The 27,075-nt window shown below is 39.4% G+C and overlaps 1 protein-coding gene across 1 annotated transcript; it reads right to left on the reverse strand.

The window, feature by feature from the left end:
• Nucleotides 1-1,937: 1,937 nt before the first annotated feature.
• PDK4 (pyruvate dehydrogenase kinase 4) lies at nt 1,938-12,048 on the reverse strand. Its single transcript, XM_005152912.3, has 11 exons — nt 11,901-12,048; nt 11,039-11,180; nt 9,982-10,053; nt 9,216-9,400; nt 8,716-8,805; nt 8,131-8,208; nt 7,410-7,486; nt 6,594-6,692; nt 6,196-6,306; nt 5,366-5,479; nt 1,938-4,354 (listed from the first exon to the last, which is right to left on the reverse strand). The coding sequence occupies exons 1-11, from the start codon at nt 12,046-12,048 to the stop codon at nt 4,211-4,213; spliced, it is 1,260 nt and encodes a 419-aa protein (XP_005152969.2). The 3' UTR covers nt 1,938-4,210.
• Between the last annotated feature and the right edge of the window lie 15,027 nt (nt 12,049-27,075).

Consider the following 27,075-nt stretch of genomic DNA (forward strand, 5'->3'; position numbering starts at 1 on the left):
TTGCATTAACCGAAGATGTTAACCCAGAAGTGTGCCCCTTCCTCTTCACCATTCCAACCCCCTAGATTAGCTGAGCTGAGGCACCTTAAACTCGAATTTCTACCTTCTGTTTGCCAACACTGCCCAACAATGTAAGGGCAGACAATTCTTGGGTGTTACAACCTGGTTCTCTAAGCCATCATCGCTACCATAAAGGAAAAAGGAAAACCCAAGCAAAATTAACAAAACCTCAACAAAACCCTATTTTCCCAGTCCATTAGTGTTTCTTACCCAAGGCAGCAAATCTTGTTTTGTAATAATGCTCTGGGAAGGACATTATTGCATGCTAAGGGCAAAGTCTGGTGTATTCAAAGGCTTGGTTAAGTGACAGGAAAAAGACCATAATGAACAACTGCGTATCAAGGCTCCAGGGAGATTAATCTGGATGTGTGCCCAAGGCACAGTAGCAAAATCAGTGTACGTGTTTAAGCTAATGATCTGGAAGAGAAAACATAGGGTGCTTTGGCATGGTTTCTGTTGACATCAGGAACCTGGCTTTGTAAGGTCCTGATCAAGGGGGAAAGGGAAGGAAAAGCAACATCTGCTTATCTCCTATGAAACCAGAATGCCTTTTAGCCATTGAGTAAACTCGCTGATTTCAGTGAACCTCTGATGTGCTAGAAGCAATCCAGCCCTGTACTTCTGGTGCTTTGCTGAATCAGGAGCTGGGTACATGATCTCTGTCACTCACTGGGGGAAAAAAAAGACCATTTCAACCTCTGGTACCTTCTGGACTCTAGCAGCTTGGCTGGAACTGATGGCCTGTGAGGATTGTGCTGTGGAGACACCACACATTGCCTCCTAGGCAAAGTGCTTGACATCGGGCAACACAGCAAGTTGGGTACATCCCTGCTGCACCCACAGCATGCCTGGCTCACACATACAGCATGTGTGACTACCAAGCCTGCCACGGGTAAGGTGAAGAATGCATATGTATGTATTTCTGCTTGTAAAACCCCAAGGTAAAATGTGCTAGTCCTGTCTCCATGGTCTGCAGGACAATAAAGGTGGATGGGGAAGACACAGCAGGTAGTTGTTCTCCACAGTAAGCTTGCTGGTATCCCTTGTATACTTTAGTTCTAGGTTTATCTCAACACACCTGACGTACATGGGTATGTCAGAGTGGTGCATTTCTGCAATTGCAAAATACTTAAAGTTTACCCCATCTGATTCACTCCCCTGTTCATACAGGTGAAAAATCACTAAGAAACTCAGTACATGAGGATGTCACTTGTAGATTACTGCCAGACACTCAGAGTCTGACTGGTTTTTACCTCTCCTCTCTCAGGTGAAGTATGTACACCCAGTTTTACAGTTATTCTGTCATCTTAAAATTAAGTTTTATACAGGACATTCCCAGGCAAGCACACTTCTGATAAAGCACCAGTTGAACAGGACTGTTTTATCATGGCACAGTCCATTGCATCTGCTAAGTGCCATTGTCTGACAAATCAGCTGATAAAAGCCAGTTGTACCATTGCTTCAGAGCTGGATGAGAGGCTTTCATCTAGTCTGTGGAAAGATTTAGAGACTTGATGATGACTGCCCTTCCGTTATATAAAACAAAAATAACAGTCATGATTTTTCACATTCTTTACAGTTGAACAACAGCAGGTAGTTAAGATAGAGTGTGCACTGAAGATTCTCAGTTCTCATCTCTGATGATCAGTGTTATCCTCATTAGAAAGAATAAGGTCATGTGTGAGGTGGTGCACTGATCATAATCACTTTGTAAACTCAACAGACAACACTAAGCACAAGCAGACCTTTGTTTCAGTGTTTCTCCCGCTACACCTATTGACACAGTGTAAAAGTTGATTTGCTTAACTCTTGTTAAGGCTTAAAATTAAAAGGCCTTTGCTTGCACTACATTTCTGAGAAGAAAATAAAGACAAAAAACCATTTCAAAGATTTTATTATAAAATTATTTCAACATCTACATCCAAGTAAAAGGCTTAAGGCTACAACTCTACTTCCAGGAATAAAAATTCAGTAAATGCTGAAAAAGGTTCTGTAGTATTTAGGTAGGTAGCCCTTAAGAAATTTTTAATACCAGAGATTCCATGTGAGTTTCTTAAGTGCTATACACACCTCTGTCTGCACCATGAATGTGTTCTGCAACTTCACTGCAAGCAACATTACAGAGGCGTTTACAGCACCCATGTGCCTCATCTGCTTTGAAGCAGATGCTCCAGCACCGACCTGGAGTAGCTGCAGCTATGCTACAGATAGACAGTATACCATGAGACCTCAACTCATGTTTAAGCATTACAGGGTGCAGACAGAGGTGTAATTTGAGTTTACTTGACAACCATGACTACCTAGGTATCTTTTCGTGACCTTGATTCCAATTCAAATACTCAGGTATACCATGGCAGTTAAGGCAGCTTTTTCACACCTGTATATTCTAGACAAAGGTATTTAATTTATATCATCCATTTCATATACTGAGCTGAGCTCAGAAATGATCTGGTGACTTTTAGTGACAGCAGCTTATTCCCTGGGATAAAAACAGCCTTGATGCAGTACTGAAGTCATTACACTCATTAGTTATCACCAATACTTCTAAATGTTATCTTTAACATTCCTTTTAAAAATATTTGCTATTCACAGTAGATAAAAGAGTATGGAGTGGCTTTCTGTCCAACAAATACAAATCTGTTTTAGAAGACTGTCACCTGACAGAACAGGATGCAGCTTCTTGCAAAGGCTCATATTCACTTAAGGTAATATGCTAATTAGTAAAAAAAAATTTCAAGTAATATTATACAGCCCTGATAAACTTTGACTGGCCAGTTTGACAATGTCCAATAGTTTAACTTCTGTTGTTACAAGGGAGAAAATGCACAAAGATGGGAAACGAAGCAGCTTATTGAGAATGGAATATTTCCCTAATAGCTCTCTCCCACTGGCACTGCTCCTGTGACAATTCCCCATTGTTTTGCTGTTCATGAGAATTATTCTGTTGTTTTCAGTGCTGTTCACCTTTCGAAACTTGTATTTCCTAAGCTCTTTCTACGGCAATGAACAGTTCTTAGAATAGAATTCTAATTCAACAGTACCTGTCCTGAAAACCTTTCAAACAGACCTCTTCCACTCCTTGCAGCTTTCAGGGTGCAGAAGCCCCATGTACTTCTTTGAGCTAGTGTCAAATTTGTATTGGACCACAAATACAACAGGCAGATTTTAGCTTAGTGTCCCAAGCCACTGAACTTCTAACAGCAAGACAAAAAGGAACCACAAGACCATGTTTTAAACATGCCATTTCCCACATCATGCTTCCATAATACAGATCACCAAAACCTTTCCATTCAACTTGCATCTCTGACTTCAGCTCTTAGAAAATCCTGACTTACTTGGCACATGCTTTCTGGAGTGCAGGAATATAAGCTAGATGTAGCCTAAACTTACAGCTTCTATAACCAAGTAGCATTCCTTTCCAGTACTTTTCAAAATTATCCTGATTTCCTTCTTCGTTATCTTATGCATAGGAGACTTCCATGGCTAATTTTGCCTGAACAGCTTAACATAAAAGAAACCTCTGGTGATGTAACTCTCAGAGCAAGGTGTCACATGAGAACTATTATGTTTGTTTGGGTTTTTCTAAAAAACAGGACTTCAATATACATGGAAAACACTTCCTCCCTCCCTCTCTTCCAGTCAGGCTGTATTTGAATGCTGTTTGTATGTCGCTACAAGACTGCCACGTTAAGTGGGTCTTAGCCTTTCCAAACGTCGTAAATACATCTTTAAAGCATAGGTGTTGTCTACCTGAGAAGTTTTAAAATAAGATGAATTGCTGACAACTATTCTAGGAGAAAAATATACACCAGCACAACTGACATTTATCAGTATTCAAGCATTAAAAAGGACTTGAAAAATTGCACACCTCTACCACATCAAGTTTTTGATCATAGTTAAAAATATAGTCTGTTTTTCCTCTATACACAGATCTTCAAAGACACATGCTCCTATTTTCTTCAGCCTGAAGGCTGCAGAAGGATTTGACATTCAGAGCATACAGCCTAAGCTGTAACAGCCTTATCTTTATCTTCTGCCAGTCCTAAAACTGAAGAATTTGCTTGTTTGGAAGTAGATGAGTACTTCCAAACACTAGTCTTTTTTGAGAAGCCAGCTTGATCCCTTCAGGTGCCTGGATACCAACTTCTCTTCAAACAGCTGCACTCTGTTTTGATAAATTCTTTGGGTCTTTACTTGGGACACACCAGTCATCTGCCTCTGACGTAGCCTGGTAACGCTTTGAAGATGATTTGTTAAAAACTGGCAGTTTTTCTACTGATTCTGTTGATAGGGCCTAAAAAAATCAAAAAGGAAAAAAGTTACTTGGTTTCTGCCTCTCAATAGTGCCACTTGGTAAAGATTCATGCAGTTATGTTTCAAGTGATAAGCCACTGACTCTACAAAACAGAACTTATTTACACAAATGTTTCTACAATAGATGCAGTAGTTTGTGTTTCAGTAACTATGTCTGCTTCGGATAAGGACAAATTCAGTAACATCAAATCATATTTATAGGCTTTAGAGTTTCCCTGAAACCTGTTTTCAAGATAGTCCTGAAAGATGAGGAAGAGATCTTCAATTTACAAAATTCTGGAGAAACTTTAAAATATGTTCCTTCCCTACTTCCTTATTTTAGAATAATAATCATATTCTATTGGGAAACTCATACATAGAAATGCAACACATATATAGCTGAACTCTCTCTTCCTTTTGCACTGCTTCAGTGTGTTGGGAAATATGTTGTTTACTAGAAGAAATTCAAAGCATGTTTTTCCCATGAGTAAGCACAGAGAATTGAAAAGAGTATGTAGTCATTTTTTCCAGATTACTATAAAAGCAGCAGTGCATGTTATGTGCCACGTATTCAAGATTACTGATACCTGAATCCCATATACAGGCCGCCTGGCAGATGTTGAATAGAACCAGGTGCTAGACTCTTTAAGGATTAGTTTACTCTGACAACCAGAATGTCCACATAAAGAAATCAGATCTGTTGTTCACACCTTTTTGTTACTTTACTTTTCCCCCAGTAATCTGTATTAAGATTAGTTAAATACTGGTTCCTGGAATACAACCTAAAAACTGAGGGGACTCTCATTCATAGCTTTTCAAGTAGACTAGTTAAAGCCAAGTGACCTCTTTAATTCTAGACAGTAGTTACACTGCTGTACAATGGCAATGCTTAATGAAAATGAGAACTTTTCTACTCGTATGCAGATAACTTGTTTACCGCAAAATGATACTGAGTAGTTACCTCACTGCATTAATGGTATTTATTGTTTATTTAACCAAAATAAACACATACCTTCAAGTAGATGATAGCATCTGTTCCATAACCACATATCGAGTAAAGATTTAGATCTCCTTGAAAGTATTTAGCATACAGACGAGAAATTGGCAACCCGTACCCAAAGCCAGCCTAAAAATAAAGTATAAGACAATTTATTTTTAAACAGCGGGAAAGCATTCAGAGATCTTAAACTATTACAAAGTCATTTTCACTTCCTCTTAAAAGAGGAAAGAAATATTTAATCAATTTGTACAGAATATTGAAACTGACCATTAAAAAAATCAAAACCACAAGAAAAACAAAAAAACACAACAGAAAATGTAAACAAAATCAACCAAAAAAGCCCCAATAAATCTCCATGAAGGAGGGAGGGTTTATCTATATGTCCCACTTTTACACATTACATTCTGTATTATCCCTTCTCCATTTTTCCTAATACTAGTAGCAAACTCCTAGTAGATTACTAGTTGCAAACTCCTTTTGCCAATCAGACAGACAACAGTCTAAGCCTATTCCAGTTGTGTTGGCTTCATAAAGCTAGCATAACTTGTAAGTTCAAAGAGCAAGTGGGAGTGAAGACCAAATAAATTGTTACTAGAATACAGGGTTAGACTCAGATTGGAATGCTTTTCTTTGTTTATACCTTTCAAAGCACATTTTTTTCCACTAAGCTAGATATTAAAAACCTGTTTCAGAAAGCATTAACTCATATTTATGAGGCCCATTAATCTTTGCATATCCCAGAAAGCAGTAGGGTGAACATAGCATTTCATTATCCCTTAACCTAATAGTCTGTCCAACACTTAACAGCCTTATTAGCAATGTGAATACTGAAAATATCTTACAAGAGGGGTATTTCGATCATCATCCATTTTCGGCCTTGGTGCTGTGGAATACATGTAGCTGAACAGCTGCTCAATTTTCCTTACTGGAACACCACCTCCTCTGTCTGAGATCTGATTTAGGAGAGAGTAAAGTTAACTACAATCATATACTAAGAATGATATATAAAATGCTATTATTTGAACAAACCTTTCCAATAGTAACAAATGCAAACGTTTGTTATTGTAGCATATTATTTTTCATTTAGCTAATTGCACTAAATGGAGGCTATGGCCAGAATGCTCACGCATACTACCTTTGATCTGTTGTCAAAGGCTGGAAGTTCTTTTAATAGAATTTTCTGCAGCTTATGCAATCAAAGATTACATTAAACCCATATGATAGTAGGGCAACAAAATACCTTAATTGCCAGATCTTCTTGTCCTAGAACAACTGTCACTTCAACTGGAGAAAGGGAAGGACTGTCTTCTTGGAATTCAACAGTTGCCCTCATTGAATTCTATGGAGAAGAAGGTCACTATTATCAGAGAATGTTGATAATCTATACACTTAAAAGCATACCATTTTTACGTATAGGCTGAGAACAGTTATTCCCTATTCTTATCAGGGCCTAATTTCCAAGGAATACACTTAGCATTTTAGCAGAACAGAAGAGAGGTGATACCACACCTAAAAGTAACTAAGCATAGCCAAGACTCTACTATGCCTGGAAGATCATACTCATCTTGCCCAACATAATTCAGCCAATGTAAAATAAATAACATAGTATGTTTAAAAGTCACCAAGTTTCTAAAGAGCAGAGTTCAGAAGTTGCTATAGGCTGGCTGCTAGAATTCCATACCCCATGTTGATCCCCCATTAATTGAGACCTTTTAACTGCTTCAAGATACATCATCCACTCAAACAAAAAAGGCACAAGGGCAAATCTGCAGATTTAGAGATTTAATCTCTAAATGCTGGTGACTAGCAGTGAACACAACTTCATGTCCCACTTTTACTGTCTCTCTTGTACTCCATCCCATTTACCATCACATGAAAGCATCCAAATACTCCCCTACAAACTAATTTCTCTCAACTGTCAAAGTTATTCCCCAAATAAAAAATTAGAAAACTCATTGTCCTATGCAAAGCTTTACTTCATTCAGATCTAGCTAAAGGTTAAGTATTCATTCTCCAGCTCACTCTACTAGGGAAGGAATAGTTTATACCAACATACCTTAAAGAGTTCAAAAAGCATGTGAAAAAGATGAGATGGAACATATACAATGTTAATTGGTTCTCCTGGGTGTTTTCCTAGAGAAAGGGAAACATACAAGCAAGACTTAAAAGGGTGATGGAATTTTTCTGTATTGTATCCAACTTTTGTACGCTAGACTTGGATACAAGTTGTATGACAAAACAAGCAAGATAAAGAGACTTCAATTTTGTTCCCTGTCCACACAAATGAGCAAACAACTTAGAACAGTGTTTAGGCTGAATTGCCACTTGCTTAATAACACTTTCTTTTCAAATAAACTGAAAAAAAAATCACATATTAACTCCCTTTTATACACAGGGGATTTCAGAGGTTAAACAGAACACCCAAGATCAGACACATGCAGGCAGGCTGGACAAGAACCAGCATTTCAGTCAGTAGCCTCACCTTTCTCACTCCAGATACAAAGCTACTCTCTAACAACTTACTTTAAGTACAGGTTAGTCTTACTTCTCTCAAATTCATAAACACCAACTCAAGAAATCTAGTATTTAAGATACTATGACATTTGAGTTTCAATGCAGGAGAGTAAATGAGGTGTAAGAGAGAATGAAGAGGAACTAGCCCACAGCAGATCAACTGGTATGTTCCATTATGTCTATAAAAATGAGAGCCTTTAGATTTAACAAAAGCAGTGGTTTGGCTGCTGATAGGAGAACAGACACAAAAGCTCTCATCTTACCATTCACTTGATTAAGCTTCATTTCTGGAGATGTTAAGTAATACTGGTCACACAACATCTTGGCACTTTCATAAGCATCTGAAATATTTAAATAAAGATATCAACTGTAGTATCAAACACAGTAGAAATTCATTTTAATACACGACAAAGTATGATTTTTTTAACTGCATTAGCTGCTAAGATGTTACAGCCTCTAAGCCTGTGTCTCAAAGGACTAAGAACATTGCAACTGCTGTGTACATTCAAAACTGAGAACACGTGTGCAGCATGGGCAAATCCTCAGTACAAATTAATAGATAACAGATGCATCTGTTAGAGTTATCAGTAGGTGATGCCAATCTCAACGCCACAGATAAGTCCTACCTCACCTGTCACTTGCTAGGCCTTATTCCAACACATTTTTACTGCTAGTTTGTATTTTAAATTCTATCCTATAAAAGCTTGTGTTTTGATAGACTGCTTTCACCTGTTTCAATAAAAACAGGTCCACATCCTGTACAACACATAATTGGTTACCTAAACTGCTGGCAATCAGGTATAAATACTGATCATGAACAGAAATATTAAGGATCTGAGAATACATACCATTTACTACTTCAACAACATCACAGCAAGGATCAATACTTCCAATGTGCCTTGGGTGCCCTGAGCCGGATTTATCATCAAAAAGAAGGGCTGTTTGAGATGAAAACAATATCATATTAGAAAAAAAAGAAGCCTTAAATTTAGACTAATACAGTGTGATCAGAGCATATGATCACATAAGATTCTGAGTGTTGTTTATGCCTTTTGTGAGCTAAAAATTGTATCTACTATTAGCAAACATGGTTGACTTTTCTGTAGTTCGGTATCTAAAGGCTTTTCATATGTAAAGAATGAGGTGCCTACATATTACACAAAAGCCATTACGATTAACTTATTTTCTAGACTAAAGACTTTCCCATTATTTTTGTCATAGATTTAGTTCCAAACTTCTTACTGTCCCACAAAATCATCTGTGGCAGATCAACAGTTTTAAGAAATGTTTACGTTAACATGTTTCTCATTAGGGTGAAGATTTTCCTCAGGTAAAAATTTCTACTTACTGTGTTGGTTCATCAGCATCCGAATGGAAATACGGCTCATGTAAAAACGATCCAAAAAATACTGGATGTTTTGATTGGTGACAGGATCGACTTTAAAAGTATCTTTGTATTCAATGACTCCTTGTGCCATTGTAGGAACCACATCATGATGTCTGTTTCGGACTCTAATTAATGTATCTATAAAACTAGGTCAAAAAGAGATCTTTTCAGAACATTATTCTATGACTATTCTATGGCAAGATTTGTACAATGTCATTATCTAATCCAGCAGCAGGACAGGTAAGTGCACAACTACCTTAATATTAAAATACAGTCTATTTTTTTCATTATTTTGGCAGTAATTCCTTGCTGACCTAACCCGTAAGAGTTTAATATTTTTCATGCAAAATGTGTTCTCATTTTCCACATCAAATTCACTGCCTGTTTACTATTGATAATAGTTTAAGCAGAGGAGAATCTGAGAAAAGGGATAAAATCCTAGCTGATGTCTTGCTAAGAAGCAGAGAAGTGACATCAGATATTCTCATTGATACTTCTATGTCATGAGAGTTCAAGGAGCAGTATGCCCTTGAAATGAAGCTGCAATGGGTCATACTTGTTTACAATACTGCTGAAAATTATCACAAATTTAAATCAGCGTGTTCTGTCTAGCACTTCCTGACAGATTATCAAATTCAGGTCATGACAGCTGTCTAGATCTAAACTGACTACACTGTAAAAGTGGAATGTAAGATCAAAAGTTCAAAGAAGCAAATGAAAAGCTTACTCAGATAGGACTTTTTGGTCATCTGGGTTTTTCTGATGGAACTCAATCAGCTCCTTTAGGCTTTGCATATACCTATTAAAAAAGAACACAAGAAACACATGCTATTACTTTGATTTTTATTAGTCTAGGGACTTTTGTCTTGTCCAAATTGTTACTTTTAACAAAGCACCTTGAAGTTTCAAGTATCTTCGAAGTATCAAAGTTTCATGCAAGTATGGAATCACAGCCAAACACTTCTTGACTGCCTGAACCCTAGAAGTTTCAAAAGTCTCTTCTGCTTGCTACTCACAGGAATCTAAACCGTCACTTTAGGTATGCAAGATCCCCTTACAGTTCTTGAGAAGGAAAGTGTTTCAAAAGGAGATTCAAATGACAACATGGATCAGAAACCACCTAAGCCAATTATTTTTTTTTTCCCATATCTGATCAGCTTTGGCACACACTAAGTACTTGAGCTTCTTGTACTAACATCTGACAGCCTTGACGCATGCTGCAAAGGCACAGCTGTTTACTAGATTAAGTACGTTTTCTAGATCTCACTCTAATAATTTTGTCCTTTATGCCAGTAAAGCAAGGTTGAATCAGATTCAACCACTGCGCCAACAGCACTGAACTCCAATCACCTCCTGCACAGGCAAAGGCACTATGCTGTGAAATGGAAGTTCTGTTAGTAATTACATCAGTGAGAGAACCAAATATGTATATAGCCTGCTTTCCCATTTCTCTTTAGCTCTGAGGGTCTATAATGCTATGGGAAAACAGAACACCTTTTCTTGTCTCCCTTTTTAAAGGGCAAGAAGTGAGATTTGCTCTACCAGCTATTACAAATTAATAGTTTAAAAAAAGAAAAATATTAAAAAATAACAATCTAATTTTCAATTTAATTTTACTATGCCAGAAAAGGACAGTATGCAACAGTTAGCAATTCAACCTGGATGAAGGAACTGCATTTCTAGTATATTTTGTTATTGTCTTCTACTCTTCAGAAAAGTCTGTGACAACAAAATTCCCCAAGCTATGTTATTTTACAGGTTGAATTCAAGTAGCTCTTACTTACCAGCTTTTTACTAATTGTACTGATGGAGTGCTTAGTAATTTATCAGGAAGAAAATCAATTTCTCTCAGTATGTTTGCAAACCTCACAGGAAGTTCTTGTCGCAAAAATGCAAAAGAAGTTCTCTCACACCCATTAGTTGAGCCTATGAATAAATCCAAAATAATAAGAATTAAAAAAAAAAAAAAGTTTATAAATTTCCAGATACAACTACAAATCGTTGTCTTTCCACAGAGTTCAGGACTAAATTCCTCTGCAGTCATCATGCTGTTAGGCCAGTTCTCCTAAGCATGCATTTATGTTTGTGCCAAGCGTTATTCGCATGACAGCAAGACATCAATCTGTGTACATTTCCCATTTAGACCCAGGACTTATTTTTAATCCTCTAGAAAAGGCACTCCAGGCTTTGTAAACAAGGGCTTCTTCAGGGTGACGTCTGAAAATGTCATGCGAGCACAGACCTCACAGCTGCCAAAGCAGTAATCAGACCTGGGTACAGCTTGTTCACTCCAGCAAGACAAGACTAATGACACCTCCCTCCCTGCTAACGTGTACCGCTGAACACGAAAACACCCCTTAGCTAATGAACCCTTGGTCCCCCTCCCTCCTCCCCCATCCCATTAACACCACCGAAAATAGAGATGCAGCGTATCCTCAGCTTTGACCCTGGCAGTCACAGCGCACCATCGCCCAGCAACGGGCCGGCAGGTGCTTCAGGCGATCTGCCTCCCCGCCGCCACCTCCCCCGGTGCGGGCAGGTCCCCAGCGGGCTCGGTCCCGCCGCTCCCCTCCCTGAGCTCCGTCGCTGGGCTGGTAAACAAGCCCCGACCCGACCCGACCCACCCCGTCTCGTCCCGCCGCTCACCGAAGTCCAGCAGCTGCTTGATGGAGAGCGGGGACGGGGAGAAGCGGGAAAACTGCTCCACTTCCCGCGGCACGGCGCGGCTGCTGCTGACACCGCTGGTCCCTGCCAGCGGAACGGCAGTGCGCAGGGCGATCCGGGCGGTCTTCATCGCTCCCGGGAGGTGGCTCTGTCCGTCAGTCACTCAGCCTGTCTGTCTGTCCGCGGGTGGGGGTCCGATAAGCGGCCCCTCGGTCAATCAGTCGGTCGGGTGAGTGGGTGTCCGATAAGCGGTCGATCGGTGTTTATCCGGTTGACGGGTGCTCAGCCCAGTAGGTGCTCAGCCCAGTAGGTGCTCAGCCCAGTAGGTGCTCAGCCCAGTAGGTGCTCAGCCCAGTAGGTGCTCAGTGAAGTCCCACTGTTCCCTCACCTGTGGCTACTGGCTTCACGTGCAGCCTCTATTTACAGCCCCCGAGGGGCGGGCCTCCGGTAGGACACGCCCCCTCTCCTCCCTCCCGCCCCTAAGGGAACATTCCGCGGGCGGGGCGGCTCGTGACACCCGTTGGCTGGGATTCCCGGTTATTTACCCCCATCTATTCCCCCGCCCCCCCCCTCTCCCCCCCGTTCTGTCCCGTGCCGGTCCTCCCCCTCCGCTGCCGTGCCCAGTCCCCGCCGGCAGCTGGCAGGGGAGCCGGGGGCAGCCGGTGTGCGACCCGGTAGTGACCTTGTTTACCGGGCCAGGAATGGACAATGTCAGCGGCGGCCGGGCTTGCCAGGGCCTGAGGGGGCCGCTCTCCCTCCGCGCCTCATTGGCTACTGGGGGTGGCGCAGCCTGGGGAAGTCAATGGCGACGGGGGTCCTGACGCTGAGGGGAGCGCTGGTGTTGTTGGTTAACCGAAAGGAAACATTCTCATGGCACTCGGTGCAGGAGGTGCTAGTGGTGAAGTTGCCCAAAGGCCAGGGTGGGCGCAGAGGGTATGTGGAGGTGCAGAAGGAGCGAGATTAGATCCTAGCCACGGGGTTCGGGATGCTTGACAAGTAGGTCATTGGTGACCCGCATTAATCGCGACCAGAGATCCGGAGACAGCTGCTTCGGTGACGCACGGGTCCCAGATCGCTGTGTGACCCTCTTTTTTTACTGCCTACAGCTGACCCAGGAGGTGACCGGCTGAACAGCTTGTTTTCAAGCTGAGCTGGGGAAAGCCAGCACACCTTTGATCCTCCATGGAGGGGAGCTTTGGTCTCCGGTGCTGCCTGTCAGTCCTGCCAAGTACACTTCACTGAAGGCATAATGCATCGAAGAGTGGAGCTAGTGTCAGCAAAGGACTTCCTGACATTCCAAATCTTGGTCAATAATAGCAGGAGCATGTGTCAGTAAAGCACCAATACAAAATAATATAGCCTTAATATTTGCATACAACTCAGGACAATTTTTATATGCGTATGTTTCTACATACACACAAATATGTGTGTCTTTTCTCATGGGAAGGAATATACATGCCTAATCATAAATCCACATAACTTAGTTTAGTAGGGAAACACTTTAACTTGTCATTAGATTTTTTTGAGCTTTGTCTTATTTTTGCCTTCCTAGTCATTATATCTGCTTACATTTCTACTTCAACTGTACTTTCTGTATTATTACTTTATTGCTCCCTGTTTTATTATTTTATTGGGATACTTACTCTGTTACTGTTCCATTGGATATATTTTACCACAGTGATTGAATGTTGGCAGAAATGAATCAAAATGAAGCAAAATCTAATAATAACAAAAGTAACAATTTTGACTTTTTTGTGTGCTTGCCAGGAGTTGAAAATTTGGGAATAGACTTTGGGGTTTGCTTTTGATTGTTTTAACTTTGTTTGCCTGCAAGTTGCAGATGATGCACGGGAGTAGAACTAGCACACAAATTTGTTTGAATTATGGAGCATGTGTAGGACAGCTTCTGTTTTGTTTCATGTTCTTCCTGAAGCTGCTAGTCAATGGCAAGCAAGAATCTCAAGATTAATGCTTAGCAATAAAATCTGAATCAAGAGTGTTCTCCTCAGAGGCAGTTATTCTAGTTTATAAGGTCACTATTTCTGTTCTTGTTGAGATAATTTATTTTAATCTGATGGTGTGCTGACTCCGCTTAATATAAGTAACTTGTTATGAATAGGGATAAAGTCTACTAGTAATCATTCATGTCCTTTACATTCATTTTCTTTATAGCAGCTTGCCTTTTTGTAGCTTTCCTGGTACTTATATGCCATAAGGGGTGAACGAAAATCTCAGATATTCAGTTTACCTCTGAACAAACAAGACAATTGTAGTTGCAGAAAATATAGGAAGTGGTTTGCATTCCTCAATTATTAAAAGGGCAAGGCTCCAGTTACTCCAAACTTGGAAGCTTTTCAAATGAAAACAAGAATTTTACATAGCAGCAGCTCAACTAACAATTTCATTACTACAACAAGCTTCTGGAAGAAGCATATCTGCTTCATCATGCAAATTTGCTTCTTATTCTTTTTATGATGGGTTATGTGTTGCAGTAGGTTCTGAATAACATAACTTTATTTTTTTGTAAATATAAATGATATATCTTGGAAATAATTGCTAAGAATGTCCTGAATATTGGGCAAGACAGCTAAGTTTTAGGTACAAAGGTAACAGTATATCAGGATTCATGGTATATGAACAGTATATTCAGGATTCATTAATGTTTTTCCAACTCTCCTTAGGAAAAATAGAGCTGCTTTTTGGCACAATGGCTGGGTCCAGGAGAGTGGAAATGAATGAAAGCAGGATTCCTGTCCATCTATCTCCTAGTTGCTATCCATCTCAATTAGCTGTATCCCTTCTCAATGGTCCTTATGTCCTCGCCACTGCAGAGACATAACGTGCTGTACTTAGGTCAGAGCTATATCCTGGCTAACCAGACCACAGTTGCTGATGTCTAGTAGTGTCTTGGCTTATTTTACCCTGTTTATTCTCTATGAGGACACAAATTTAAGGCTCTTCTTCCTAATCCACCTGCCAACAAGCACTGGTGATGCAACGTGCTGTGCTGGAGTGGGTGTCCTGTCCTGACCAGCCAGAGTATGTGTGACGACAACTGGTGGGGCTGCTGCTCTCTAATAGAATGAGTCTTGGCTCAGTTTCCCCTGCCTTTTCCTCAGTGTGGACTAACATCTGAGTATCTTCTCCTTAAACCATCTGCCAGTTTGTACCCAGTTTGTAGGAGGTTTGATTATCTATTCAGACTAAGTTGAAATGGTTAGGAGGGATGGTTTGGGGAACAGGTGAACAGGCAAGGTTATTGGAGGTTTTTCCCTTGGAAAACCTAACTCACATTTTCTACTAGGGACAAGGTAATTTCTAATTTGTCTTTTGTAATGAAGAGTAAATGATGACTAAGGAGTAGCAGTAAGTCAGGATGGAAATTAATGGTAGTGCTACGAAGTTTTGAATGTAAGGTTTGATGACTTAAGGGCATGAGCTGTATTCATAGCACTTTGCGAAATTTCGAGCAGTAACGTGGGTAAAGTGCACACCCTCCACCTGCATATGGGTCTGTATTTATGCAACTGGATTGATATTTTGATCTTCTAACACTTCTATTTTCTAAATATTTATATGTCCCTCTGTTTGGAAAAAGAGAGACAGAAATAGCATTACAAACAAGGGTCATATCTTCCTGTTCTCATCTTTCTGTTACCCGATGCAGGAGCTGAGCTGCAGAGCTGCCAAGGGCTCCTGGCATGGCCAAAATAGTCAAAGTAGGTGAAAGGTTGTGGAGCAGCAGACAAACAGGCTGGTGTTCAGTAAGGCAAAGGTCCTGCACTTGCGCAATATCCCCTGCTGCTCATAGTTTGCAAAAGTCAGAAGTACAGTAGCTGGATCATCTTACTGCTGGATCTATGGCCAGCCAGCAGCCTCCTTGGAGCTGTAAACACCAGGATGTGCATGGCAACCCAGCAGTCCTGAGTAGGAGATACACTTTTTCCTCATGCTCTGCCTTGTTATCCATGTCTGAAATGTGTGTTAACTGCTTCAAAATCAGTGTGAAGGAGAATGGATAGCTGATTTCAGAATTGCTTTTCCAAAGAAATAGTGAGAAGCTTGCATGAGCTTAATTCTGGGTGTTTCAAACTGAGAGTGTAGAGATAGCAGAGAGAGAGAAAACTGTTTTGGACTATAGCTGTACCATTCGAGAAAAAAAGCTAGGACTCAAACTGATAAAGTATAACTTAAAAGTGTTTATCTTGAAAAGCTTGTCACTAGAGCATGTTGAATTCAGGAGGCTGCTTACTATGTAGGAAAATAGTAATCTCCAGCCAAGTAGACCACTGCAGAGGAAATAGAGGTGAATTCTCAGTGTGGGCTGGCACTGATCTGAAGTATATAGCTAGACAAAAAAAAGTATGTCCTTCTCCAGGCACAGCTGACTACCATTTCAATTCTTGTGGATGAACATGTGGCTAAGAGCTGCTGCTGAAGAGCAAAAGAGAATGGAAGGGTATCATCAGGACAGCTGTCACTCTGGGCCATGGCTGCCTTTACTGTGAACAGCCCTGCTCTGCAGAAGATCTCCTGGGAAAAGGTGAACAACTTGTGAAAAGTCAGAAGCAAGTTAATGTTACCAAAATAATACAACTTTTAAGGCCTAAATATGCTTCAGCAGAATCAGAAAACAGTTATTCTGTAGGAAAATGGGAAGGGAGTTAGTGGATCAAGATGGACCAGTTTGAAAGTTTTAGGTTAGACATCTTAAGAAACACCTCAGAAGAAGGTGTTTAAGAAGCTCAAGCCTCACCTGTAACCTTTACAAGGTCACAGGTAAAGTCAAGGGCTTTCAACTGGTACATAAACTGCTTTTCTTTTTCAGTGTGGACCACTCTGGATGAAGATGAGATGGTTTTTTAAAGTCTTCTGTATCAGTGGCACTTGGTACTTTTGACTGTAGCAGGACACTTGGTAAGGTGGATGAGTTTCTGCTCAAAGCAATAGGCTTGAACTGTTACTCCAGGTTATTTAGTCTGAGGTTCATCTTAGAAAGCATTCTGTTTCCCCAGTTTTTCCCTCTCAGAATTTCTTTCATCAGATCTGGAAGAATTTATTTTATTTCAGTGTCCACCATCATAGGAACATGAATGAGAAATTTAGCCTAGGAAGTATTAAGGCAAGACAAGAGATATCTAGAAGACTTGCTACAGTGTTATCTGGCCACCCTTTAGAAAGATGCAGTTCATGATATCACTGGAATGCTGCTTCCCCCTAGTGTTTCCAAATACCCAAGGGGAGCTTGTTTCCTGTTCGCAATGTTGTGACTATTACTGAAGTGTGAACTCACAGTGATCTCAGACAGATTGAGTTCCTGTAATGTACTCCAGAAGATACCCACACAGTAAGTCTGTGGGAGCTTTTTTATTTGGTGAAATGTATAACCACAGGCTAAGCTGTAATAGCTGCAGCTGAACATGAAAGTGTAGCTTGTGTGTTAAAATAGCCCTGATGAAGAACCAGTACAATACAAAATGTTGTATTGCACAATTAAAATCGTTTGCCATTGGGTCCAAATAAGTACAACAATATTTTTGTGTCATGACTAACAGATACATAATTATGGGTGAATCATCAATGCAATGTTGCTGGAATATTAAGAGCAGCTTAAACAAGGGAAGCTTACCATTAACTGAGGAACTGTTTTAATCTTGTGTCATATTAGACTTTAGTAAAATACATAGTTTCACTGTGCAGTTTTAGTATGTTTACTCTTTATTGTAATACCTTTAATATCACAGAATCCCAAGGGTTGGAAGGGACCTCGAAAGATCATCTAGTCCAACCCCCCCACAAGAGCAGGGTAACCTAGAGTACATCACACAGGAACTTGTCCAGGCAGGCCTTGAATATCTCCAACGTAGGAGACTCCACAACCCCCCTGGGCAACCTGTTCCAGTGCTCTGTCACTCTCACAGTAAAGAAGTTCTTCCTGATGTTAACGTGGAACCTCCTATGTTCCAGTTTACACCCATTGTCCCTTGTCCTATCACTGGATATCACTGAAAAAAAACTAGCTCCATCATCCTTTATTACTTTATTCACATTGGCATTTTAAAATTAATTTTTCAATGTAGTGCTCATCTAATAGTCACCGAACTGAAAAAGAAAATAATCAGAACTATGGTGGCATTCAGTTTCCAAGATTTCAATCTACCTAAAGTGACATAAAACCCCACACTAGCTTAATGTTTCTTCATTTCACTCATTGAAATTACCAATATTCTAAATGAACTGCAGTGGTTATAAGTGGCATTTATGAACATGTATTTTATTAAGTTTCTACATGGTAAAAGAGCCCTAGACATTCAAAAATACAGAATGAATAAAGTAGAGTTTAACTGATGTATTTACCTATTTTTAAAAAGTTCAAAATGGGTGCAAATACAAATCTTGATTCCCTGCTATCCAAGGCATAATACCTGCACAATATTCAGCACATAATACCTGTACAAATAATCATCAATATGTTTGCAGGCACTGGATTCTCGAAGAAAATATTTTAACATACTAGTAGTAGCTTACACTCTGTGAAATAGAGATGGAAAATGTCTTTGTTGTGAGACCAACTGAAATAACTTTAGGTGGGAAAAAGTTCATGTTATTCGCAAGATAGATTTTCACTGCACAAAAATAAGATTCATTGAAATATAAAAGACCTCAATTTACAGCTGATTGATAGGAAACATTGTAACTTCCACATACACTCTCACACAACTACTGTTGAAGCGTGAATTGGCAAGTTTTCCATTTCATGGGCAGTCATTAGTAATACATGTTTAAGTAGGGTTAAATATGTGGGGATTCCTCATTCCCAGAAATACAAGCATTGGTTCATTCAGTACTGGAGAAATGTGAAATCTTAATATTCAGATCAAGCAATAGATCTACTGTAAACCTCCAGAAGATACTCTAGCCAAGAAAACACAAGAGACCTTGCTAGCTTTCATCAAGTTCTGAGAAGGAGGGCAAGTACTTTCCCCCCACTGTAGATGCTGGAGGACCATTTTCCCATCTGCTTTCTGTTCTAGACATGCTATGTGGAAGCCTAAAACCCTGTGTTTTATTTGCTGCTTCCTATATGCTGAAGCTTAAGAAACAGTGATAAGGAAGTTATCAAAGACATCTGAAATTCATCTGTAGTTCCAGCAAGAACAGGGCAATAATTTGAGTAAGAAACTGGTGTTGCATGGCTGTTGCCACTTATGAACTGTTATATCTGCATTTATTTTTATGGGTGTTCTGGACTGTCTTACAACATGCACCTCAAGTGATGTATGTGCTAACCTTCTCTCATACATGGAAACACAGTGTCTTTAAATTGTAAGCATGTAAGTTAAAAAATCAAATCAAATTAATGCCAAGAATCCTAGATGGTATGTATTTTTTGCTGAAAATTACCTTCTTTAAGGCCTTGGAAAAAATCAGACTTTGTGAAAGCAAACTAATAAAGAGATTTCCATAACATTTCCTGTTTTTAAAAGAATCTTACTCAAACCTTCATTACTCTTCTTGTTAAGTACAGTAAATGGATATGGACATGGTGTCTGTGCTTTCCATGAGAAAGACTCAAAGAAGTGGTGGACTGCATTTTGAAAAGCGGTCTGTAATTTCATGTGGCTGCCTAATAAAGGTTGTGAGACCCTGCAGCTCTGAGGGACATCAGTCAGAGTTGTAAACCCATATTGCCTTCAGGAATTAGGTGCTAGTTCTGACCAATATCCTGAATTCAAATGTACTGCTGAAAATGTGGGATAAATTTCCATGCCCAGTCATTCAAAGAGACCAGTTACATCATTTTGACTCCCAGAATTTTCTCTTTCAGATAAAAAGGCTGTGTGTGCCATGTTCAACCATTCCAGGAGAAATCTATCTAAAATTGTACTTTTGAAACCTCCAGATAATTCTAGCCCTTTGCAGTCAGTTCATGTTTCAAACCTTGTGCCAAATGCTTGAATGCCTTGAGGCAGAGAAGACTCAGAGGGAACACATAAAATTATATAGGAAAGGCACCAATTCACTCTTGCTGAGCAGTAATTTGGTTTGGTTTAGTAACCTGTGAAGTGGTTAACTAAAATGATGAACTTTAAGGAAACTGTAAAGAATGTGATTATTGATATCTGCTGTAGGTGACCTTTATGTGCTGAAAAGATCATGAGGTAGTCAAGACAAAAAAATTACAACCTCCTTTTCTTCTTCTCTCTAATGGTCTGAAATTGAAAAATTGGATCTATTAAACCCCAGTTGAAGTTAGGACAGCCAAATAAAACAAGGTTACAACCTGCCATTTGCAGTTTTCGAAGTATGTTATTTATGCACCTCATGGACTAAATGCTCCTGCTCGAGGGAGTCGTGACTCACCACCCTGATCTGCACATACATCACTTCAGGTTATTTCCATCCAGTCGCTACCTCTCTATTAACATTCTCCTCTGTGGTAAGGAAACATGCGTTCCAGTATTTCAAAGGGATAGATAGGCACAGATGCAGATCATCCAAAGGGGTTTTTTCCTAATTCTTTTCTCAGTATTCTGATAAGAACTGTGTGCCTTGTTGCCTTCCCTCCCCCTGAATACCATGCTGGCTGCTCTTTATTTGCAGTTTGTGTTAACGTAATCTAAACTGTCAGCATTATCAAATTTATACTGGTATCAATCAGCTTGCAGAATATGGTGAATGCTTTAACATCATAGTTCCTGGCATTACATCAACATAGTGCAGGTAACATTTAAACCATTAGCTATGCAGATGACCTTTTAACTTTCCTTAGGAGCATCTCCCACAGTTGTACAGAGTCAGCATGACTATTACTACAGCATTCTGAGGGTGGCATTTTAAGAGTCACCCGTCATATTGATAAGGGACCAAAAATGCAGTTGCCTGCCACTGGGTATATCCGATGACACAAACATTGCCTGGGTGTGCTAGATGCTGGGAAATGCGGCTAGGTCCCTAGGCGTGAGCCAGAAAAGCATTGCTTTCTTTGATGTAAATAGCCTCTAACAATTCCCCAGTAATCACATTGGTTGAATTATTTTTTCCAGGTTTCCCTTTGGAAAGGGACCCTCTCTGGTCCTATCCTATCTTACTCTTCATTTTAATAAACATGTTTTCCAGAAGTACAGACAACTTGACTGGTGCTTGAAATATGCAATTGCCTTATTTTTCCTTTCTTTTTTATTAGAAAAAATTGTATTTTTAGAAAAAAAAATAAATCAATTTTATGCCTTGTACGCTGTTTACAGCATGTTCAAAAGGGTGTGTTTCCTAGTTCTAGTAGGAGTGTATGGACTGTCTGATCCCAGCTGCTGCATGTATTTGCTAGATAGTCTTGATTTGGCCTAAGAGAAAGGTTTTATGCCTGTAGAACAGATTTATTCTGTGTTACAACTGGGAGCTGTCACCAGCAGTGTCCAGCACAGACCTCCAAATGCTTTTTTAATTATTTGGGGATCTGACAGCTGTGTGTCTGAAAATAAACTAAGGAAAAGTTGTTTATAGGAAAGAACAGGCTTGGTGTGCTCACTAACTACTGCGTTGCTGAAGAACTTGCTGTAACGTTCTGTACTCATCAGAGTTCAGTTAACCACTGATGAGTTCATGTATGAGTAAAGTGGACAATTTTCAGCAGGATGGTATGAAATCTTCTTGGCAGCTGCAAATAGTATGAAGTATTATGCACAGATATGGCAATATGAGATAACAGAGGAGATCACTGAGACATCCTTGAAATGATGGGTTAATTTCTCAGTAAGAGGGAAGTTGTTACTTCCAGTTATCCAGTTACTGGATAGTATGTGAATGATGGCAAATGAAGTCCTAATCCAGTGTCCACTGTATTTAGTTATATGTTTCCAGTTTCATCAGTAGTCTCCAGTGGAACTGGATCAAACCTCTGTAAGATAGGAGAGGGCAAAATGCCCATTGAAAGGAAAAAGTCAGTTTAGGGCTTCATATTTAAAATGTTTCAATCATTTAAAAAAACTTTCAGAAAAATATTTTGAAGTCTGATTCTGCCCTTGTAACCCACTGAATGTTGCTTCGTGCAGGATCTCAGTGAAGAGAGCCACCTTCTTTCAGTCAGCTGCCGGGGCCACGGCTACCACATTCTGTTAGCTTTTGTGAGCTTCCCAGACATGCATGACATGTCAGATAGCTAGCTTCACTGAACTATCCAGCCATGTTCTACAGTATAGACTCCTTCCAGGACAGATATTCTATACAGTGGTCCTATCAAGGCCTTTTTAGGATTCATACCACTAAAGGGCTCTGATTAGCTGTTACCATAATAAATTTGGTACCTTACAGCTAATGACTGAGAAGAGTTCATCTTGCTGGGCTTTTTTGGTATTGGAGAGGGAGAGGAACTGGAAAAGAAAGTCCACTTAAGACCCATGCTCAAAATAAGACTGGTCAGAAGGTGAGATAAATTTTAAGTGCTTCATACTTTATTCCTAGTAAGGCAGGCAAGCCTCCTGCATTGTTTGAAATGTCGTTACTTTCCTTATTCCCGCAGATTTTAGATACATGTTTTTGCTATCAGCATGAACAATGTTTCATGACTCACTGATGTATGTATGTTTAGAAAATTCCCTAAACATTTTACATGTGTAACTCTGTTGCCTGCATTACCTTAAATTATGAAAAATGGGTACTCAGCATAGAAATTCTGAAACCGGGTACTCATTAGGGAATCAGATGCAAGTCACCTCAATCCAAACACCTGGAGTGTTGCTTAAGTCTTTGCACCTCTATGCAGCTGTTAATAGGGTAAGAAATAGGGTTAATTTGGAGAAGGGAGGAGAATGCCTGAATGGAAGACTTCATTCCTTATCCTTTAGGGAAGTAGTTTTTCAGTCAGCTGCACATGGATGCTTACCTTTTGGCACAGGAAAGGTAGAGGGATAGGAGAGCTCTGCTCACAAGTGGAGAGAAAACAGTAGGCATGGCTAAAGTGAGGTCCTGTCTTGGAAGGCAGTGAATCCCTGTGTCAGAGGCTTTGCAGATTGGGATGGGGTTGGACTGACTGTGCAAGGCTGCTGGGTCTTAGATGGACATCAAATCCTCATTACCAACTCTCATTGCCTGTGAGCAGTGTTCAGCACTGTGTTCAGATTTAATATCCTACGCTTTATATTGGGGTGGATAGTGGTGTTAGAATTACAGTAGAGTTACAGTTAGGGAAAGGAAGAATAAAAGGAAAAATGAAAGAAACTAGATACTGTAGTGTCCTGTGTGATATACCTGGACCTGGACAGGTCTGCTGTTGATAGTGCACTTAGACAACATTTTAATTTATGTATTCAGCTCATGTATTTTCTTGTGGCCACTAGTCACTTTGCTGTTTTTACTGTAATGATTATCTCAGATTTATGTTTAGTGAATGAAGTAGCCCAGAGTGATTTTGTAACACATGTGTAATTTAGAGTTCATATGAGGGTTGATATCCATACAGGGTGATGGGTTATGATTTATTTCATTGAAAACTTTGGTCACAAAGTATGCCAAAGGCAATTTTTTTAATTCAGAGAGATTATGAATGTCAACCGTTATGGAAGACTAAGGGTTTCTCTTTCTAATTTCTACATTCACAAGATTATCAGTGAGGTGGCATCTTCTTTACCTCGACTTGAGTATGAAGCAACATGAAACACTTAATTTCTCCAACATTTTTGACTTCAAAACCTGTCAACAATATATTTCTATAAATAAAGACTTTTCAGGGTGACACTGCCAAAACAAAAACGATCTTGAAGATGATGTTTGCAGTAGATCTGTATCAAACTGACTGTCTCAATGGGAGTTTACAGTCCTGAAAATCAATCCATGGAGTAGCCTGCTTTGGGGAAGGCTCTGATCATACTTGGCAAAGAGTCATCTGGGAGAGTAACCTTTTGAGAAAGAACCCTTATCCAATATCCCTGGAAGACGTGCCAGGTGGCAGAAGGTGGAAGGATAATTGCAGACTGTGTCATCTGCATGCTTCGTGTCATGCGTCTTCCTCCAAAACACACCTCCCCACATCTGTCGTCTGTTATACAATCATTTTTGTAAAGTGAAGAATTCTGGTCCAGTGACCAAGGTCTTTCTGAATACTACAAATCCTAAATTTAAAACTTTCTATTTCCAGAAAAGATGCAGTTTTAAAAGAGAAAAAATGTAAAAGAGTGATTTTTACTTTGTTCATTTTCATCTTTACTTACAAAATACTTCTATAACATTGAGAAACCTTATTTTAAAATGCTTTTCTGTAATGTTTTATTTAACTTCCTTCCACAAAGAATACTTGGTTGTCTCATAGTGAAGCATGTTTTATAGTCTCCCTTGTCTGTAGTTTTTGGAACAAAAATTATCTGTGTGAAAGGTTGCCTGCATAGACGACCGTGGGAGTGAGTGATAACCTCCAGGGCATGGCAGTGCTGCCACCTATGATCGTACACTCAGCTCCAGACCTTTTCTGAGCCTTGATTTATGGATATTACCCATCACCTACTAGGGAAGTGTTACAGATGGCAGAATAAAGAAGTTCTGCTTCAGAAGCAAAAGAAATGTCTCCATAGGCAACCTGTTTATTCGGCCAGCAACACAAAATGTTTCCAAGAGGCACATGTATTTCATCCCGTGACTACTGGCCTTCTTGACCATGACTTTCAGAGCAAGGTTTACATTCCTCTCTGAATGTTAATGTTTTAATCCTTGTTTTTCCTAAAATTACCTATTTTATTGTTGAGTTAGTAATGTTTCACTGCAGTTCACCTCTACAAAAAACCCAAACCAGTCCACCGCAAAACAGCAAACCCAGCAAATCAACCCAAAAAACCCTGCATGGTTTATGTACTGCTTGTGGCTGTTTTTTTCCAGTGTATCACATTCTCCTGATGGACAGGGAAACAAACTCTCTTATTCTGATCTGGAAAGCTTTACGCTTAAAAGTTTTTGTGGAGAGAAAAGAAGACTATCTGGAAGTGACTTGTCCTCATAAATGATGTTAGATTTTAACTGAACCTGGGTAAAGATCAGATTTCTGGTAATTTTTACAAAACAAACTTATAGACACCATTATATGAATATGATAACAGGCATCACTTAGAAGAATGATGTCAAAAACAAATCTATAAAGTTTGAGCTACTGTGGGTTATGAGCAACCTTTGATGTAGGGTTTCTCCAGTTCTGGTTCTGTTCTGGTAATAGAAAAACATGTCTATTCTGTGAACAGTAAGATTTTTGAGGATATCAATTTTCTATAAGTATAAACTTATACTTTATGTATATATATTTAGTATATGTACCATGTTGCATACTTATTTAAGTGTATAAATATTCTTTTCCCTGACAGAATATTGGTGAGAACTGACCCTAGTTCTGCAAGGAATTTCAGAGCAATTCTGCACTGAAGATACAATGTGGGTAGGACAATGAGCAAGGTAGTATATTATTATCAAGTTTCCAAGCAAACAGGCAGCAAGCATTCAAACTAAGTCTAGACATAATTAGAGCCTGATTACATCTGCTGCATGACATAAACCCAAAGCTACTGGCTTACATAAATGGAAATTATTTAGTTTAATAAAGGTATGAAAGAGGTATAAGCATAGCTCAGACAAATTAGTTTCTGTCAGAAGCATGGCAGTTGTAGGTGTTGATTCTTTAGAAATAGCCTGTTTATGAACACTAGGCAGCAATACAATGGCATGGCATTCCTTTTTTCACTCTGGGAGGCAGTATTTAAATATCACCTTACAACTGAACAATGAGAACTGAATAAAATGAGAAATATTATTTACTACTCCATGGAGTTCTCCCCCTCCTTATGTCTGAATTATTTGAAGATGTGTTGTTTTTCTTATTTGCAAAGTGTCGACATATCCACAATACATAAATCTTTTCCTGCCTTGGAAAGAAGCAGTTCCTGATTCATCTGCTTTTGTCTGAGAGCGTGGTATGCCTACACGTGACAAAGTATCCACATACAGCATGATTTGTGGTTTGGCTCTGAGCAGAGATTGTAACAGAAAATATGATATAGGCATATATAAATTGATTAGGCATTTAGGACTCATCACAAGTCATTGCCAGATCTAATCTAGACCTCTGGTCAACCTATACCTGTTTTCTCTTTTAACACATACAAATTCAATTATATTTGGGGGGAAATCCTGCAGAGTTTAAAATTTAAACTTCCATAGGAATTAAAGGTTATTCTTCTGAAATTATCCTATGCATTCAAGTTTTCCATTTGAAGTTTTCAGAGCTGTGCCAGTTCACACTGACTGTCTATCCCTATGTTTAAATCAATACCAGCTAAGAAATTAATGGGGGAAGGTATTGCCACTAGGTCTCTGTGTATGGTCTTCATGCAAAAATGGAAGGAAATGGTTTCAGAACAGACAAATGCCTTTTATAGGCCCACGTTTCTGGGAGTGCAACTCAAAACAGCTTAAATAGATGACTGGTCTTTCTTTCAAAGAGTTGACTTCCAGACTTAGACTGTGTCCTACTACAGACACTACTGTATCCTCGTATTTTGGCATAGTGAAAATATCTGCTAGAGAAACTTCTGCAAAACATAAAAGCTTGTTCTTTCTGGCCTGGAAAAACTAGGTTTCTGATTAGTGCTTTTAATGAGAGTTTACTCCTGGAATGGTAAAATCTTGGTGTGCACTGTGCACAACACAGCTGTTAGAAGAAGCATATGTTGTAGCCATCCTTGATAAATAATCAGAGAGAAAACTTGGAACTTAAACTCCCTAAATTAATTGTAGTCCAATAAATAAAGAAGCAGGAAAAAAAAAAGAAAAATATCTAGAGAGCAAAAGGATTTGAAATATGAGCAAACTTTGATACAGTGGATGAATCCTGGCTATGTTGTTGAAGACACACCACCCCAGCAGATTTCTATGGCAGTGCAGTATGTCATGACAGTAAATTCAGCCTAGGTTAGATTTGACTGTGTTTAACTGTCTGAGCTCAAGGCTGTCACCTGCTGAAATGATGAAATGTTTTATTCTTGCAGTGCTGATCCTTTGTTTTGCCTGGTTGCTTTAAGTCATACTTAAGACTCCTATTTACAGGTTTTATTTCCATTTCTTTTCAGTTTTTATAGTTGGTCAGTTGAGTGTCTTTTGGTGTTCACTAACAAATTATTTTTTAATG

The sequence above is a fragment of the Melopsittacus undulatus genome, chromosome 1 (assembly GCF_012275295.1).
Source record: "Melopsittacus undulatus isolate bMelUnd1 chromosome 1, bMelUnd1.mat.Z, whole genome shotgun sequence".
Taxonomy (NCBI): domain Eukaryota; kingdom Metazoa; phylum Chordata; class Aves; order Psittaciformes; family Psittaculidae; genus Melopsittacus; species Melopsittacus undulatus.